The 18,842-nt window shown below is 38.4% G+C and overlaps 1 protein-coding gene across 1 annotated transcript in view; it reads right to left on the reverse strand.

The window, feature by feature from the left end:
- Positions 1-15,169, reverse strand: part of LOC311156292 (gamma-aminobutyric acid receptor subunit pi-like) — a gene marked incomplete at both ends in the record, with an annotated part of 36,318 nt that extends 21,149 nt beyond the window's left edge. The window contains 4 exons of the mRNA XM_084210144.1: positions 412-629; positions 1,867-1,934; positions 10,127-10,230; positions 15,114-15,169. Of these exons, the coding sequence (XP_084066270.1) occupies positions 412-629; positions 1,867-1,934; positions 10,127-10,230; positions 15,114-15,169 (446 nt within the window). The remainder of the gene's footprint in view (positions 1-411; positions 630-1,866; positions 1,935-10,126; positions 10,231-15,113) is intronic.
- Between the last annotated feature and the right edge of the window lie 3,673 nt (positions 15,170-18,842).

Raw genomic sequence — 18,842 nt, forward strand, 5'->3', positions numbered from 1 at the left:
GAGTTCAGTGACAGTCTAAAAAGGCCACCCTTTGCTCCCCTCTCACTTAGAGTGCACATTTTCCTTTCTTATTTGCAATATATTTTAAGATTTTCGTTCTATTTATCAAAACCTTTTACAAAGGGTAATTCACAATAAATCATGCAAGTCCATCATCACAGCTTGTTTTCCCCTGTGGTGGCTTCACTGCAAACTGGAATGGCAACGCGCAATCCCTGTGTTCGGCCTGCATGAAAGCAAAAGGGTCTGTCGAGGGAAGATCTACTACTAAATTTAAGAATTTATTCATATTGATCAAGAATATTATGCATTATGTATTTAACAAACAGACCCATTTTCTTAAGCAGAACCTGGGAAGTTTAAAACATAAGTAGACACAACCATAAAGGCTGATGGGTGGTATTTACGTACCTTATGGCATACAGGACTGTTCCATTAGGGTATATCCTTATAAGACGATTCTCAACAGTGACATCATGAAGAAAAGACTTTTTGGAATCGACTATGAAGGTGTCTGGTACCCAAAGCATTTCCACAAGTCGGCCATCTAAGCTCAAGCTCTTGTTACCATCGAAACAAAGCCTCTCGTCAGTCCATCGCTGCCGGAGGAATATGGTGGCTGTGTAGTCCTGGAGGAGAAAATCAAAATTATCACACAGGGAGCCTGTGTGTATTCACTTTTACAGAAGTATATGGAAACAGCTGCTGGGCACAAACTGTGATTCTCCACGTCCCTGGCACTCCAAGAGCAGCTGTCCTAAGTTCTGCCAAATTTTCTAGCGCTCCATCTGAGGTTGGTAGGTTTTGTTCTAATGGTCATTTACAGTAAAAGCTGCTGGCCTCAGTCTGGGGCTATGAATCAGCTGAAGTCATCAGAGCTTTGTAAGCAGATAATCTGGCTCTGTAAACCTCGAAGTTTTAGAATGATTTATGTAAGTGGTTCCAAATCTCATTTTGTTCACATAGGCTAATAAATAAAGAATTTTTTTAAGAGCACATGGCAAAAAGTTGAATAAATTCATATAGACAAAAGAAGTTAGTGAAACAGGAAAGGAATCTTTTAGCACAATTTCTCCTTTTAGCATCACACAGGAAACAGTGGTACCAAATTTATCAAGACCTGAACACAGCACTCAGTCCAATTCCCCTTCAATTTAGATATGCCTCACAGTCCTACATTAAGATCACATTATTTCTTAACACTTTTAAAACAACTTTTGATTTTACGGTGTGTTTTTATCAATATTATAAATTCACCTGAAGTTCTGACTTTATTTCCCCTTTCTAAATAGTAACTAATAATTACTAATTACTAATACACTCATATTTAATATCTGATAAATTATTTTTTCTTTTTATTTCTGTGTACCAATGGAGGATCTTTAAGTAGAAAAGTACATTCCATTTCATAGTTTGTTCAAGAACAAATGATACAAATTAAATGAAACACAGCTGGAATAAATTAATGTGTGACAGCAACAATAGAAAAGAAAAACAGCCTGAGTTCAGCTGTATCTAATCATAGGGAGAGTGGCTTCAAAGGCACATGAATACATCTTCATTTTTATGAAATGCATAACGATTTAGACATTTCAGATGGAAAATAAGAACTGGTCCACATGCTTCTCATTAAGATTAATACTCAGTAGCAGCTTTCTGTTTGTATCTGTGAGAGGTGGGATTCACAGCTGCGTTTCTATGCTTATTATAGTGTTATAAACACTATGGTTGTGAAAAGGAGAATTCCACCTCCTAACCCACGCTGACTTCACAAGGAGACAAGCCCAAAATTGTACTGCCAGCAGCTGTAAGCACAAGACATCAGCTTATCAACAAGCAAAAAAAAGACTGCAGAAACTACTTTACCATATTTATTTCTGATATTGTATCAATGCTTGCAATATCCATACTCATTCCAACTGACACAGGACCATCTGCAAAAAAAAAAAGATAAAGTCAGAATGTAGCTCATAATTCTTTAATATTCAGTGTTCATGAGAACGGTCTACAAAATCTTTCCTTTTTTTCCCTAAATGTCTAGAAGCTATCTTAAATATTCCTTGAACAGAGATTATGCAAGAGTTCTCACATTCTTAACCAAAATGTCATATTTCTGAGCTAAAGCCATTTTAGTTTTCAGAAACCAGCTTTATTTCTTAAATACTTCCTGGTTTATATTATTTTTTCCCCTGAAAAATAAAGGTGCTGGGGAAAATGTTACACAATAAGGTGTGGAAGGCACAATCCCCAGGGTACCTCACACTCTTCTGCTCTGAGACGCAGAGCAGGGGAAAGAATTCTTCCTGTTGCAACATCTGGTCCAGCAGATGTGGGTGAAGAAGGAAGTTTGACCTGGCAACATCACATGGTTTATACCCAAATGGCACAGCTGAGTGACTTCCATTCAAGAATGGATGGTAGATATTGTATCATTGCAATTTAGTGTCTTGCCTTTGACCACCAGCAGGAAACTTGTGATTTAAATACTTGCATTTATAAAGGAAAATTTGTCATAAGCTGAAGGCTTTTTCAGTGTAGTTAAAGACCTTACCTAAGTAGTTGATATTGTAATGTCAGTGTGCTCCGATTCCCACTTCCTCCTGAATGTGCATTTCACACTGTTGGAAGGAAGATCACCAGCTGTGCATTTTAAAATGCAGAATTTTTTCAGAGTTTTGATGAAAACACGACATTATTCCTGGTTGAATACGTGCAGAATAATTAACACATTGCTTGTACAAAGAAATTAATATTAAATCAGTGCATCTTTCCAAGCAGTCGAGGAAGAAAAGAACACAGCACTGAGAAATGCAGAAATACTTTAGGTAAGATCTCTGCAGCTGGTAGTGCCCCTATCTCACAGGCAATCCACTGAAAGCCCTTCTTGGCTCCTTGCAATACATTTTGTAGAAATCTCCTACATGGCCCCAAATGGCATCCAGAGGAACACGGAGTCCAACTCCACCCTCCTGAACAACACTAAAGAAAAAATGTGTCATCCTAAGACATGTAAGTTTATTAGTAATTTTATTTTTTCCGAAACATTTTCTGTTTTTAATGCATGTGTTAAAATCATTACACATCTGTCACTCCTGAAAAAAATCTTTAAGTCTTTTGTTCTGGACTCAGTTGAAAGTTTAAATGTAAGGCTCCAGATTAAAACAGGCCTGCAGGTTGGCAGTCTGCCCTGCTGCTAATATGCATGTTTATCATATACTATTAAATTATACATTGGGTTTAGAAACTATTGTTCATATATTGAAAGAAGACTTTGGAGGTCAACTTTGAAACAAAATTGACTGAAAAACTCACAGATCATCGACAGCTTGTTCCTCAGTTTCTTCCCACTCTTTTCATGTTTTGATACTCCATTAATAAATTCATTTTTTCTCCCTCCAGGATTAAAAGCTCAACCCCTAAGAAACTCATCCCAGCTACCTGGGGTACAACAATTAATACTTATACTTACCATTGTACTGTATCATAATTGCAGGTACAACATTGCCAGCCTCAAAAGATATGTCTGACCCTCAAAAACCATTGAATTTTAAAATAATGTGATTTATAACCCATATTCCGGGGTTTCTTATTTCTTCCTAGAGATTCCCATGTGTGACTGTACCAGAGCATATTATTGCCAACTCTCACATGATCATTTGGGGAGAACCCAATCCAACAAGGCACATGTTTAAGGATGGACCATTCCAAGGAGAGGACAATGCAGTGCTCAGATGATTTTGCAGGAATCATGGCTGGGAATAATGAGACTCTTCCTATGATGAATTTTTATCACCTGATCCTTGCCCAGTGAGGTGATACAGATGAGGGAAAATGTCCATTAGCAGCACTTCAGTATCATCAGTGCCAGGTTGTTACAAGCTGACTTCCCAGAAAGATTACTGAAATTAAGCAGGGGGTAATTTCTCTGGAATCAGACAAACAGAACTTTGTAGATCTTTTTTCTTTCCTGCTGAACTCTTTCTCAAAATATGACTGAGTAACACAACAGCACTGCAGTGTTGGGTGACTCCCAAGCACCACAAGACATCCAGCTCAGGTTGAGACGTACTTCAAGCTCAAACTGGCTGAACACAGACCTGCCTTGGGGCTCAAGTGCCAAGGAGTGGCAGCAGTCAGGACAAAACCATCCTGTTCCACTCACCCCAGCCAACAGCTCTCACTGCCCAGGTGCACCCACAAGAACTCAGCAGAAAATTCCATCCCCAGATACAGCACCGTGCTGTATGGGAGGAGTTGGAAAACAAATTATGGGAAGGATCTCTGTTAACCAATACAAGATGCTGAGAACAGCTTTGCTCCAGCAGTTAATTAAATCAGAACAACATTAATAGTTAAATGTTGATTTCTTTTTTGCAGGTGAGGATAAATGTTTATTTAGTAAGGCACCATAAATTGTAAAGTACTAATAACAAAATGAGTCTCCTCATAATTATTCACCAGGGTTTCCTCTGAACTTCCTCTGAAAGGTCTCCTGTTGACAGTGTCAAAAACTGGGCAGCAAACCAGATGAGGCAGTCAGTTCCTACAATTCCATATGTTTGGCAGAAGATCTATGTATAATGACAACATCAGAAGAAATCTACCGATTTTCAGAAGAAAACTGAAGTCACTCTGTCCCGCATCATTGAAGGGAATCTTCAAAGCATGGCAGAGCGTGGCCAAAGGGAGTGCCTGGTTACAGCCCTGGCTGTGCAGCCCAAGCAGCACACGTTTCAGTTTTACTGCAATTTATGTAAACTGCTCCTCCATGCCCTCTACAGATATTCTTAGTGATCCCAAATGGGAAAGCAGCCAGAAGAGTGGCAGACAACATACCTAAAATTAAGTTTGGATCACTCACTGCAAAATAAACCACCACTGTGTCACGTGTGTACCTACTACTGCAATGGATCAGCACTATCAAAAACCTCCAGTGCTGAGCCGTTAGCACGAGCCATTTTTCATTTAGTTTAAGAAAACTCAAAACAATTCTGATATTCAAAAAGGCCTCAAAAGGCTTTTTGGAAGAATGTCTCTTGTTTTCAGCAATACTGGATAAAATACTGCGAGTAAACAGAAAATTAGAAGGAAAATGATCACTAGAATATTTCATTATAGCTTCCTAAAAAACTCATTTTGTCCCTCTGACTGCCAGCTTTACTTTGGAGTATTACAGAATTCTTACATAATGCTTAGCTTTTCTTTCAGTGCATTTAAGTTCCCGCCACAAGACATCTTTCTTGACAAATAGTTACATGAAGAACGTGGACAGGTCAAGACAGGCCTTCTGACAGATCTCAACTGTAATTCTTGATTTGAAGGCATCAGAAGACAGATCCATTTCTAGCACGAATCAGTTTCAATCCTGTTTGTTTACATCAATAATTTTTAGACATTGATGTTGCTTTGCTGGTACAATTTGCGGACAAGACAAAAATTGGTGGGGACCATGTTAACATCAGCTTGTTAAATCATTTGTCAAAACCCCCATGTTTCCATACAGCCAAATGCAAGCAATTAATGTGGGGACAAACAGGACAGGCAGCACACAGAGGAGAGCAAACCATCTTGGCAAGCAGTGCCTTTGAGAAGGATTTAGGGGCTGTCACAGATAATCATTTTAACATGCTCTTTCCATCTTATGCTTTGGCAGCAGCATTATTACAATGGGGAGTAATGCACAGAATTAAGTTATCTTGCAATCTATTCTGTATTGGCAAGACTGTTATGACTGTGACAAGATTCGTTTTCCACATTTGAATAAAATGTGCAAACAGCAGACACAGATTGGTTGAGAGAAAGAGAAATATTCCAAAAGACAAGAAAAATCTGGAAGTTTAATATCAAATATTGTAATATAAGAATCAAGGAACATTGTCTGCTCAGCTCCTCAGAGAAGTCAGAAAGGTGACTTGTCCAGTGTCAGAAAATGCATGCAGTAGTTGGTTCTGCACATTGCTTGGCAAAGCAAAGTAAGAGCCCAGTTTATGGAAGCTGGAGACAACAGGAAACTTCAAAAAAATTGATCTTTTTACTCTCTGAACATAACCACTGTTTGTAATTTGGAGTCTCTGGAGCTAAGCCTCTGGTGGAATTGGAGAGGCAGGGGAGAGCCCTGCCAAGAACCAAAACCCAAACTGTCCTGCATGCAGGAACCTGGGTTTGGTGGCAATCAGATGCTCTCTGTGTGTCTTATGGGAAAGGAAGGAAAATCCCCATTGCCATGTGTATGCTGAAGTTTATGCATTCTGGGCTTTTTGCTTTTCTCTAAAGGATTAGATACTGGCTAGCTGGGACTTAAAATAGTCTTCAGATGATGTTTATTTGGTATTTCTGTCTCATGTACCTTGCGAGTTTGCCTCACTAAAGCGAAGGGTGTTAGACACAGCTGACATTCTGACGTCTCATTTGTACACTTCTGAAGACTAAAATGCCTTCATCTAATTAAACTTATAGAACTTAATATAAACAACATCTGAGGGGAAAAAACCCATGATGACAGGTCTTAGACAGAAGGTTGGACCCAAAAACTTTATTTGCTTTAATTTAAAACTTAAGTCTATGAAATGTATTACTCATTATGAAGTGAAGGAAAATAATCTTTTAAATGTGATTTAGAATAACTGATTTAAGCACGACACTTTTCTGTACCACTTGAAAGCAGCTTCCATATTCAAATATACTTAGCTGTGACCTTTTCCTAGTATCTCTCTTTTTAATTAGAACACTTAAATTATCACATTCAATCACAGAACAAAATCTATTTGTATAAAATTATTTACAAGATTTTATGCATCCCTTGACAACCCTATGAACCTAATCCAAGGCTCACTGAAGTCTGCAGGAATTGCTCATTAATTCAGAGAGTTTGGCACAGCCCATAAAGTTATAAAATTGATCTACATGGTTCCAGCAGAAAACCTGAGGTGGAAATCAACTTGTACTGCTGAGATAAAGTATCAGGGTAATGTAGCACATTTAAGGGAAATAACTGTTGGTTTTTAAATCCCTTATGCCAGCTTTTCTATGGAAGTATTCCATATATATCTTTAAGGGTAGGATAGATATTATTGTATTGAGGAGTAATATCTACTAACATTATTAAAGGAGCATTTCATATTCCAGTCCAAAGAATGGCTAAAATCATTCCAGATCAGGGGTTTGGGGTTTTTTTAATTCTTAATTGCACCTATCTGCTTAATTTATAAAGACTTGCTTGATGAACCAGGTCAAAGAGGAACGCTGAAGAGGAAAGAGAACATCTTAATAGCAACATTAAGATGAGGGCAGAGTGAAATAACCAGCCCAGCTGAGATTCCTCTGTGCTAACAGCGTCTGAAGCACCCTCACAATGTGGCAACTGTGCCACCCAACCTGGACAAACACAGAACACTCAGCCAGTTTTATCTGTCTGCAGACCTCTGACACACTAAGGCTGGCTTCAACTAACCCAACTTTGGGCACCCAATTTAGGGGCTTGGAGACGGGAAGGACAGTCTGGGTCACACAAAAATGGAAATGTTTGTGCAGCCAGGGTCTGGAGGGGTGACTGTGCAGGAGGAGAGGACCAAAGTAAGGTGAGATAAATCCAGAATTAAAATCTAGGAAAGCAGGAGATTCACTCCATGCAAGGAGAAGAGAGTTTTTATGTTGTCATGCAGTCATTGGGCTCAAATGAAAAAGATCTCCATATTTCCCTTGTTAATGACACTCCCCGAGCTGGGGTATGTGGCTGGGACAGTTCCAGTCAGCTGCCAGTCCTAGCACAAGGACCAAACACAAATTAATAAGCAAATGGGGGGCTTATTAAACTAAAAAATGTATGAGCTGCCATGAATTTTACTTAACTAATAAATATTTCTGGTTTTTCTGGCTTTAGGAGAAAGGAACTGTCATTTTATGAACCATAGTTTATACCTAACTTTCTTTTCCGGACTAAAACCCCATTTTGTCAAATATTAAGGAGCTGAGTAAAGCCAATCACCAAGAACAGACACGAGGTACACCAGCTGCAGGCAAAAAAACACCATATAAACCAGGAAAATATTGCATGGAAAGCTAGCATAGCTGAGGTCACAGAGTAAATCGATTCCACAGGTTTGTTAAGCTGAGGATTTAGGTGGTTTGCTAGCTCAGCTTCTGAGAAGAGCAAGAGCTTCTCCTGGGCCTGACCCTCATGCAAAGTGCAGCCCACCCTGCCAGAAACAGAGAGGGGTCAGGATACCACTGCCCAGCCCAAGCACACCTCCCTCTATAACAGGGAAAGTGATCCCCAATGATCCCACAAAAAGCCACAGGTTCAAAATCAGGAGAAGCATTGCCTGAGTCGTCCTAACTCAAATTATTCCTACAAAGAAAGTAATTTCTCACAAAACCATCTACCCTGCATTTAGAAGTGGCGTCAATAAAATGTACTTTTTGCAGAGTGTCATCTCATTCCTCCAGCACTAGAGCTAATAAAGATCCATCACAGGTTTCTGAGGCAGTTTGCATGCCTGAGCTGCAGTGAGCATATGCAGCAATGCTGGCACTGTCTGGAGGTGTGAGACTGGCTTTGGGTGTGACAGACTCAGTCTGTGCCCCAGCCCCTCTGGGATTTCTGGGCACACCCAGAGAGCCTTTAGCATCCCTCTGAACAAAACACCCCGACAAAAAGTAACTACAGCCTTGCTGCAATCCAACAGCTGAGGAACAAGATGGAGAAAAGGGAGATTTGTAACTCAAATACGCTTTATGGTAGGTCCTAATTGCTATCACAGGATTTTGAAAGGAGACTCTGTTGTCTCATCCCAAGCACACTCATCATGGCAGTGCCAACATATCTCTAGTGCTATCATGAGGTAATGAATAAAATATATTAATGGCCACTGAACACAGTTATTTTACATTATGCATCATCTCCAATGAGGAAGGGTTAGTTTACTTATTAAAGTTACTTTTATTTTGCTGTCAGTCTCCTTAGAGCATTAAATATTTTATAGCAGTTTTATCATCAGCTAAGATAATTACAATAAAAACAAACTGATGAAATGATTTTGCCATTTTTCTTCAACCTAAAATACAGGTATATCTTAAAATTATTATAAATGGATCCAGAAACAGAACATGATGTGGAGCATCCATACTGAACCAGGTATTTGGATGGCAAGAGGTAACAGTATGGTCTTAGAAACTCATTAGTTAATCATTTTTTAAGTAGGATATAAAGGGATATAAAATATTTCATTTGCACTCATACCTCTAACATGTCCAAACATCCAGCTTAAGAACTACTGCCTAGAAATTAGCACTACAAGTTCATTTCCTGACAGACACATGGGGCTGAGCCTCTTTTCAACATTCAGAATATTTTCTTCTTCAGCATTCTGCACTTTCTCCAGGACAAGTTCTTCAAGCCAATTCATGACTCCTCAGTACTTCTGATACATCCAAAGCCTGACTCAAGAAGGGAGAAGTTTTTCACTGAGATTTCAGGTGTCTGACTGCACTGCAGGGCAATAAAATCAGCCTTGGTGCAGGACACTATGTGGCTCTTCCAATCTGGTGACCATTGGTTTCTGATGCAGGGAACTGACATTTTTGATTCATTTTCTCCTTTCAATTCATTTCCCTCCCACAATTTTCAGTAAATCTGTTCAGTGAACTTTAAGACCTGAGGCAAGAATCATTTATTAAATAATTCTCTTGCAATCTTATAGCTGAGGCACATAGTACTTTGCATAGTAACAAGATTTGCCTGTGTTGTTATGAACAGCTTGATATATAAAGCTTTCAAATCTTTAATCAAAGCTTTTTATAGTTATTATTTAGGAAATTAGAGGAAATTACACTTTTAAATAAGTAAGATGTTACAGCTTATTTCATGAAGACACACATACAATGATAGTCAAGTTTTCTAACAGTCTGGAAGTTTAGCTTGCAAATACTTGGAAAATGCAAGTTTCACCTTGGGCCACAAAAGCTATTAAACTCTACCTTATTATATCACAGAACATATATAATCAGATCAGTGGCTGTCAGATATCAGAGGGAAAAAGTACAGAAAAACCCATTTGCTCTCACTGTTGAATTTTAGACACCACATTATGTTATGACTCAGTCTTATTGAAAGAGATTTTCTACTTACTATCAAAAAATGGACGTAGATACTTGTTGTACCCTTTTATTATTTTTTGTATTGTTGGAGGTAGAATTTCACTTTTTCCTTCAGCTTCAGGAATTTGCATCGACCTAAAAGGAATTGAAAATGAGGATATTTTAAAAGGACATAATAAAAAAAAATATTAAAAAAAATCAGGTTTCATAATCTGTATTTGTCTCTTATTGGGAAAAAAAAATCTCTTTTATGCCTTCAAGTTTATTATTTCTTTTTATACCTTAAAGTCTAAGTCTATTTCTTTTTATACCTCAAAGTCTATTATATCTTAACATTCCATCTGAGAAACAATCTTCTTTAATACTTTATCTGTAAACAGGGCATTATGGTTATAATCTAGGAATGTGGAAGGGATGCTGGTTGTTTATTTCATCATTTAAAATAAAGCTTCTTTTTACATAATGAAATACATTATATTTAGATCTCAGAGACAGAAACCAACCTCAGAGACTAGTGCATAAAAACACTCTAAAAATCCTGCTTTCACAACACAATTTTTAAACAGGCCACAGAAATAATCCTGTTGAGGAAAATCAGTGAAGCATAATGAGAATTCAAGTACTTCCTCTGCTCAGAAACAGCTACAAATACAACCCATAGAAGTGATATACAAACAATTACAAACCCTCTCTGCCTAACCCCAAAGATGAGCACCCCCAGACCATGAGCAGGGTGTGCTCTTCAGAAATTACAGCACAGATGGTGACAACTGCTTGTTCCCAATGATTTGAGAAAGGTGGGCTATGATTCATGAAGGTGAGAAGCAAATAATAAACTGCCTTGGTGAGCCCAGCTGGCAGAGGCATTGTCTCTGCTGATGGAGAGCAGACACCTCTACAAACACCAGCAGAAGGGTCTGGAGATTTTAATCCTTGCTCTGGGAGTTACTGGCCCCTAAAAATGATCAGCTCTCCTACAGGAGGTGCAAGAGCTGTGGTGAGTTGCTCCTAGGGAGAAGAATCTAAGCATAAACCATTAGGTAAGGGGCTACCAGTGCTTTGTGGTCTCCCTTATGGTGCTAAATCCTCCCTCAATTCCTTAGTCTCAGCTCTTTCTGGAGCTGCTCCTGAAAACTCTGCTTTCTCTTCTGCATTATATCTCTGGGTCCCTTGGAGCTTTCCAAAGCTTGATATTTTCATTTTAATTTTGCTGTTTCCGAGAAAGCTTGAGTTGTTTTGTCAGGACACTGAGACACCAGGAATAATCCAGTACCTTCAACTGGAAAAGCTTAAATGCCAAGATGATCTCACTGAATGCACATGGCCAAATCACACTCTGGTTTTAAATGTGGCTTGAAAAGCTTCTATTGCTGTGTAATTTTTTATTCACCAGACCCTATTGCCACAGAAGTAGCTGTTTTTCATTAGCTGCCTTATAACACAGATATCTTAGCTATTTAAATGATCTAATTTTTTTCCTTTATTTTTTCCCTGTTTTTTATTTCTATATTGCCAAATAATGGTGTTGTTACTTAAGTATACCCTTGAATAATGCCAGCATTGAAATAAGGGAAGTTTCCCCTGTAAGTTTTTTCCTAAAGAAACAAACAGAGTTGTTGAGTTGAGATGTGACTATGAATAAGAAGGCCAGTTTTATGTTGCATAGAAGTGTTAAAATTGGAAATGCATTTGAATGTAATTAATTTTTTAAATACTGTACTTGGAATAGATATCTCTCCTTTTTTAATTTACATATAAATTTTAGCTAAGTGTTCAGTGAGCTACATGAGCTTAATTTCACAGCTTTACTGGATTGTTCTTGGATAAGCTTTACACATTGTGAAATGTTAAAGGAAAACTTGTTTCTTTTCTACTGCTAGGGTATATCATTATTCTGCCAATCAATCTGCAATTGCAGAGTGCTCTGGTTCATCATCACTAACTCTATTTATCAAAATACATCTTTAAATTTTTTATGGAAGTCCTTCCCTTAAATGACCGGTGATAACTCATAATTTTCTGCATCTTCTCATCAATGCATCTAAGCTTCTCTTTTAACCAATATTTGTGTCATTATATTTATGTTTCAAAGTTAAGGGAAGCTGTTTAAGTTCCTCCCTTTTCTTAATGTATGTGAAATACCTTGGCATGCATTTAAGTCTGGAATTGCCTTGCAACAGGTGTTCCAGCAACTGAGGCGTGAACAGGCTTTTACAGAAAAAAAACTGAGTATATAATTATTTTTCAGCTGAGACTATCTATCTGTTCTGGGCTGTCAATGCATAATAAATGCTTTAACTCATCAGGTTCAATGCCCTCTGGTTGCTTTTATAAAAGCAGATTTTTAATTATTTCTTTTTCTAAGTCATTCTTATGCTCAAAAACTGAGAATTTTTATGGGTTTGGCTAAACTTGAAAGGTACAACAACTTTTTGTTATTTAAGGAACTTTCAAGTTAGTGTCTTAACACGATGGGGTAACTGGAAGGGAGAAAAGGAACATTTGCCCTAAACAGTAGTATATATCATTTATTTAGGCATAAGTACAGTCTAGACACATGTAGGAGAATATTTTTTCTGGCTATTTTTTGTCAGAAGATATGTATCCTGAAAGCATGAAAGAGACAGAAACACCTTAGAACTGCAGGAAAATAAACAAAATGCCAGATACAGTTTGAACAAGCTTTTGAAACACTCCCCCCAGGAAAACAAGAATAAAAAAAGCTTTTTTGCAGGCAATTCACTGACAGGCAAAGGGCTTACAGATGCAAATAAAGCTGTTATTTCTGATTTCATACCTTTGCTCAATGACATGGGGGTTTATATGGTCTTTGCAGATAAACTGTAGCAAAATCTACATCACTGATTAATTCCCTCTGCTTTGAAATGGACAGTACTGTCACCATTTTTTTGGTTAAATGGTGAGGTTGAAACTAGCATGAAACTAGCATCATGTTACCAGGCACAAGAACAAACAGTGAAATACCCTAAATGCTCTTGAGCTCAGGCAAAAAAAAAAAAAAAAAAAAAAAACCAACAAAAAAAAAAAAAAAAAACCCCACCATTTCACAGGATTCTGTTTCTGATTCCATAAACCCAGGCTAGCATTCTTTATGTTAAAAACACCCTATTTGAAATAAATGGAAACCCTTCTTCTGACCAAAGAGCATACATTTACTTGAGCTGATTTATGATAATGATAAATTTGCCTCATTTTTTCATTACTACTTTAAAAAAATCTAGGAAAGCAATCATCCAGGCAACTCCCCAGATATAGATTTTAATAGTAAAAAGGGGGCCATGTTGTGATTGTAATGTAATTTAATGTTAAGTGAAGTGAAGAAGTGTCATTCAGTCAGGGAGAGATAGAAAGGAAAAAAACAACCCCATACCATTACTGACTGTAAATTATTCAGTAAAAGAAACTCTCTTCACATGTTAGGCAGAGCTTTTCCAAGTGGAATATCTAAGGAACCACTTGCAAAAAATCATGGCCCTAGCTTTGGGTGCACCTCAGCCCTTGGGTTTTGTTTAGAAATATTTCTCTGTTTGTTCCAGTGCCAAGCAGGACAGTTTTAGTTTCAAACAGCACTTTCACAAACCCCTTCTGATCTGTGCACTGGGAAAAGGCATTTTTGTACCCAAGCATCATCCCTTGGTGAGATAAGCAATGATCAGAGCTGCCCCTCAGCCTGTGTCTGGGTTTGGGTACAACAGACACATCAGCTCAATGCTGTGCACTCGCAGCCAGGCACTCCCACAGGTGCTGTGGGTCACTTAGCCCCATGGATGAAGGCAGGAATGAAACCCCTGTGCCTCTGGACACTCACAGCCAGATGAAGCTGTAAGAGGAGTCACAAAGTCTGTCTGATATTGATGAAATGTGTGCCACGGGCTGAGCTCCTGGGGGAATTTTGCCTCCTTTTTATTAGATGCTCCTGAAATTGTTGGTCTTTTAGCAGTGTTTTATTATGGCTAAGCCATGGGTCATCCTCTCATTGCAGCATGGCAAGGGACAGCTGAAGAGGAAAGAAGGTGGAGTTGGAGCAAGTGCATGTTGTGGACAGAGACCCCTCTCTAGGAACGGAGAAGGTGGGGGAGGTGGATGCTTTAAACTTATTTTCAGGGGACTGTTCCACCTGTTCCCACTACTAAGAGAAAGCTTTATCTAAATGAGTGTTTGCACACCTGCCTGAGTTAAAGCTCAGATAGAATCTTACCCTGAGGAATCTGCTGTGAGATGAAGTAGGTTAGGCAACTCTAGATAAGATTGGCTCACAGACTTTAAATACTTGTGATGAGAATGTTTCACCTGTTTCCATTTTCTTATTGGAATTACTTGAAGAATATTTTTGCCCATTTTTATAGAAGGAATATATTTTAAGTACTCCATGTCTATGTTTTTCTGTCATGGCATCTGTACTGTTAGAAGGGCTATGTGTAGCCAGAGGGGATCATTTTCACTTTCCAGCGTAATGCAACTCAGATTTCCTAAAGACTTCACGATTTCATAACAGAGAATAAGAAAACAGTTTTTAAAATAGGTAATTCTTTTTAAGATACTCTACTTTTAGTGCACAATGATGATTTTACTACCTCAAGCTTGTAGTAAATCTAGGTGGACTGTGTGCTTCTCTCCTAGGGCAAGGCACTGTGCTCCAGGCAAGGACCATGTGCCCATCTGAATTTGTCAAGCAAATCTGGCACAATACCCACTTTGTACCCAGTAATCCTTTATTTGAGGGTTCATATGCTTCACAAATTCCATTCTTTTTCTCCCTCATCAATATTTCCAATTAAAAATCTGTTGATCGAGACAGCTGAGATTCATGAAGCTCAGTCCTGCGTTTCTGTTAATACCCAGGTTCCTTAATTTTTGTAAGAGGCAAGATCCAAATGCCAAGAAGATTTTACTTTGTTACCTTGTCAGATATGTCTCTAATTATAAGTAAGTTGATTATAAACCAACTGATACAATAATATATCGAAGAAATAAAATTTTTAGCAAATACATCTTACCTATAGAGCAGCAATAGAAAAAGGGCTCTGAGACTGCAGCACTTAAGACTGCACATTGTTACAAATTCTTTCAGAAGTTCTAGTAGCTCCTAAAAAACAAAAGGTGCAGAGTTAATCTTTTACAGCACATATGCATTACTAATACATGAATTTTTCCAAAGGTTTTAAACACTAAAGATGTTGTATCTTGAATAGCTTCTTCTAATGTATTGGTAAATATCTACATCAATTTTTTAAAATCTCAAAATTAAAAAAAAAAAAAGAGGATTAATTTAACTAACCAACCAATCAACAGAAGCTGCATTCCAGTATACTACAGCTCCTTCACTTTAGCCTCTGTCCTTCAAATATTAGAAAAAGTAATTACTGTGCAAAATAATGTAATCCTGTGCAAGAGAATTGCAAACACTGAGTTTTCTCTCTGCTGTTCATGTTTGTGAGCGCATCTCTGGCATATCAGTGTCCCTTATAAGGGGACAATACATGACCCCATCCTAGAACACAGAGCTGTTCAAGAGCAAACTCTCTGCTACATGCACAGTATCAATACCACTGGTAAATAACTTTGGTCATCTTTTTGTTAATGAGAAAAAATGAAATTTAAGGCTTCTATGCCTAACAATTTAAAAATTCCTTTGTATATAAATCATATATAACCATCCACACTCATGAGAACGTTTGGCTGAGGCAAGATGTCTTTTCTGAATGGGATTTCTTTGCTTTTGTCAGTATGATTCACATCCACAATGGTTATTTTAAGAAATCTGTCAGCTCTGTAATCCATTTCTGGATGAAAAGAGTATCAATCCATAGTCTCATGCAGTCATGCAACAGATCTGAAATGCACAGACTGTGCACACTTTTGCTGTATTTCAGCAGAGTACACAAACCTTATTTGTAAGACTTGCTTCAAAACTCTAAAAAACCCCTACATGTTACAAATTCTACTTACCCAGAATCTGCAAGACAATTGTTAAATGTTAATAAATGCAAATGAAATATCTTTTTTAGGTTTCAGGAAGGGACAATCAAACCTATTTTCAGTGTCCAGAATGAGTTTTGCAGAAGTATTTTGCATTTTAATTTCCCAGAAAATTGCTAATAGTAAAGAACTTCACGTTTCACAGCCTGAAACTTTGTTTCACTGTTCTTTAGTGACCAATGTAAAGTGCCAGAAAGCTTTATAAAAACCAAAGTAATTTTTCTTTCAGTCTACAGCTCTAGTAAGAGCAAAACTAGAGGTATTTACCTAAATGAATGTCATGTGAATGGGATATGACTTTTATGTAACAGTGAAGTGACAAAATAGCTTGTTAATGTCTCCACAGAAAAAGGAAAACCATTTCAATGGCTTTTTAAACCAGCAAACCTTCTCAGCATCTTGGCTACTTCAAGCATACACCAGCCTGGTAAATATTAATGTCAAAATAAATCATACACTCCTCCTGACTTCCACAGAAAATCGTGCATGAGACATTAAGAGAGCTGGTAATAGGAAAAAACAGCACAAATGAGCAGATGGTGTTGTCAGAACATTGCTCTCTCCATGCTGATTCTGTAGCGCTCCTGCTGCAGATCGTGGGATCTTTGTGCGTATCTCATTTTGGGTTTGGATGCTTTCTACATTCATTATCTTTATCTCACAGGAAAATATGCTAAAAATAAAAAGCCTCTTACTGACTTTATAAGTATTTCAAAAAGCTGCTTTTATATTTAGCCTTTGAATTGCTACTATGAGCTCCTAATATGACTGAAGATCCTTTATAAAGAGATTAAGGAAACCTATGGATATTTCTGTACTTGTTTGGGTTTCATTTTTACAGTACTGAAGATGAAAAGGAGTGGGCTTATTACTGATTTCTTTCTAAAGCAACTGCTTTACCTTCAGCTCTTAACCAACGTCCGAGGCAGCAATTTTATGGGAGGATGGGGTGGAGAATTTTGGTCTTTTACACATCAAAGGTCAAATCCATTCTATGGTACAGGGATTACTTTTGTATGCTCAGGAAAAGAGAGCATGGAGGTAATAGAAGGGAGAAGATCTCACTTCTGTGCAAGAAACACGAATCAAGAGATCTAGCTGCCATGTCAGCTGGCTTGCCCTCACTGCAAAGGGACACTGCATGCCAGCCAAGGAACAGAGCTGGGTAACTGCTGGAGCCTTAAGCTGTTTCACAGATAACACTGAAATTGGATATATAAATCTCTGCTGCATGTGTGTACTTGCTCACATGCACGCACATGTTTTCCCTGCTGCCCTTTCTTAGGGGGCTTGCTGAGCTGGTTTGTTCTGCTGGAAAGCCTGCCTCTTGGCATGTCTGCACATCTGGACCTTTCCTGCCACACATTTCTTTACCAAATGCTACACATTCACAGCAAGGTTCCTTCCTGCATGATGTATGTATGGAACTACTGGTATTTAACTCTGGTTCAGCAGAACCCGTAATATTTTCCTCTCACCCTAGAAAAATAAGCATACCTTGTTTTCTGCACAGAATATTGAGGCATTTGGTTTAACTAGACAGACTGCATGCTGTCCAGATTATTGTGCATATATTGACACATCTTGTTCTAAACATTTAATTGAGGTGAAGGTAACAAATCTGCCCCAGATTCTCATATGATGAGACAACATTTTTCTACTTTTATTCAGATCAGATTAAGACTGTAAAATATCATCCAATGTTTTGACATTTCTCATGGGAATTCAGTTATTTATTATCTTCAGCATGACAGGAAAAGTGAATTATGCAAGTTTCACGAACCTTTGAGGCTGAAATGGGGTGAGGCAGACAGCTGGCAGAGGTAGTAGAAATATCCAAAGATTTCACTGAAGTGAATTTTGTGTGAATGAATTAAAGGATAAGATGCCTATTATGTTGGAATACCTTATGCAGAAGTGGATGCATGAGAAAGATTAGAAATTATTAGATAATACACTTTGTCATATGGTAGTGGCCATATGCCTGAATTCCCATGGCTGCTACTGCAGGCATCTAAAACTGCATGTAGAATTATCTTAAAATAAAAAGCAGATGGTGGGTTTTAGAGTATAAACTGAATTAGCATTACAGTCGCATTTTACTTCCACATCCAAACTGTTGAATGACAGTGTCTTCAAGTGCTTGACTGAAAGGCAGAGACAAACTCAGGAGGGATTCACCCAGAGTGGCACAGAAGTAAAGCTGCCTCTCCTGCTTGGGATTCTCTGCTTGCATTGTCTATTAGAGCTGCAAACCAACCTGTGAGCTTCTCTGTTCTTGACTTCATGCTGTATGTTAGATCAAAATGAACCAGTTGGAGGGGAAATGATGGAAAGCTGCAAACACTAAGGGCTCCATGGGAGAAAGGGAGAGGGTATATGGCAGGCAACCACAAGATGAGATTTGGAAGTAGAGGGTATACACCCCTTGGGTCAGCTGGGCTCAGCTGTCCCAGCTGTGTCCCCCCCCAGTTTCTTTTGCAACACCAGCCTCCTCACTGGTGGGATGGTGGAAGGAGCACAAAAGGCCTTGACCCTGTGCAAGCTCTGCTCAGCAGTAACTAAAACATCCCTGAAACACCAACACTTGTGTTCACAGCACAAATCCAGTCACAGCCCCATCCTAGCCACTCTGAAGAAAATTCACTCTACTTCAGCCAAAGCCACCACAGCTTGGAAAAGTCAGCTGCATACAACAGACTGACAGTCACTGAAAAAGCACTTGGTGCAATAAAGTGCCATGGTAT

Source organism: Fringilla coelebs, assembly GCF_963513975.1.
Source record: "Fringilla coelebs genome assembly, chromosome: 8".
In the NCBI taxonomy this organism is placed as follows: Eukaryota; Metazoa; Chordata; class Aves; order Passeriformes; family Fringillidae; genus Fringilla; species Fringilla coelebs.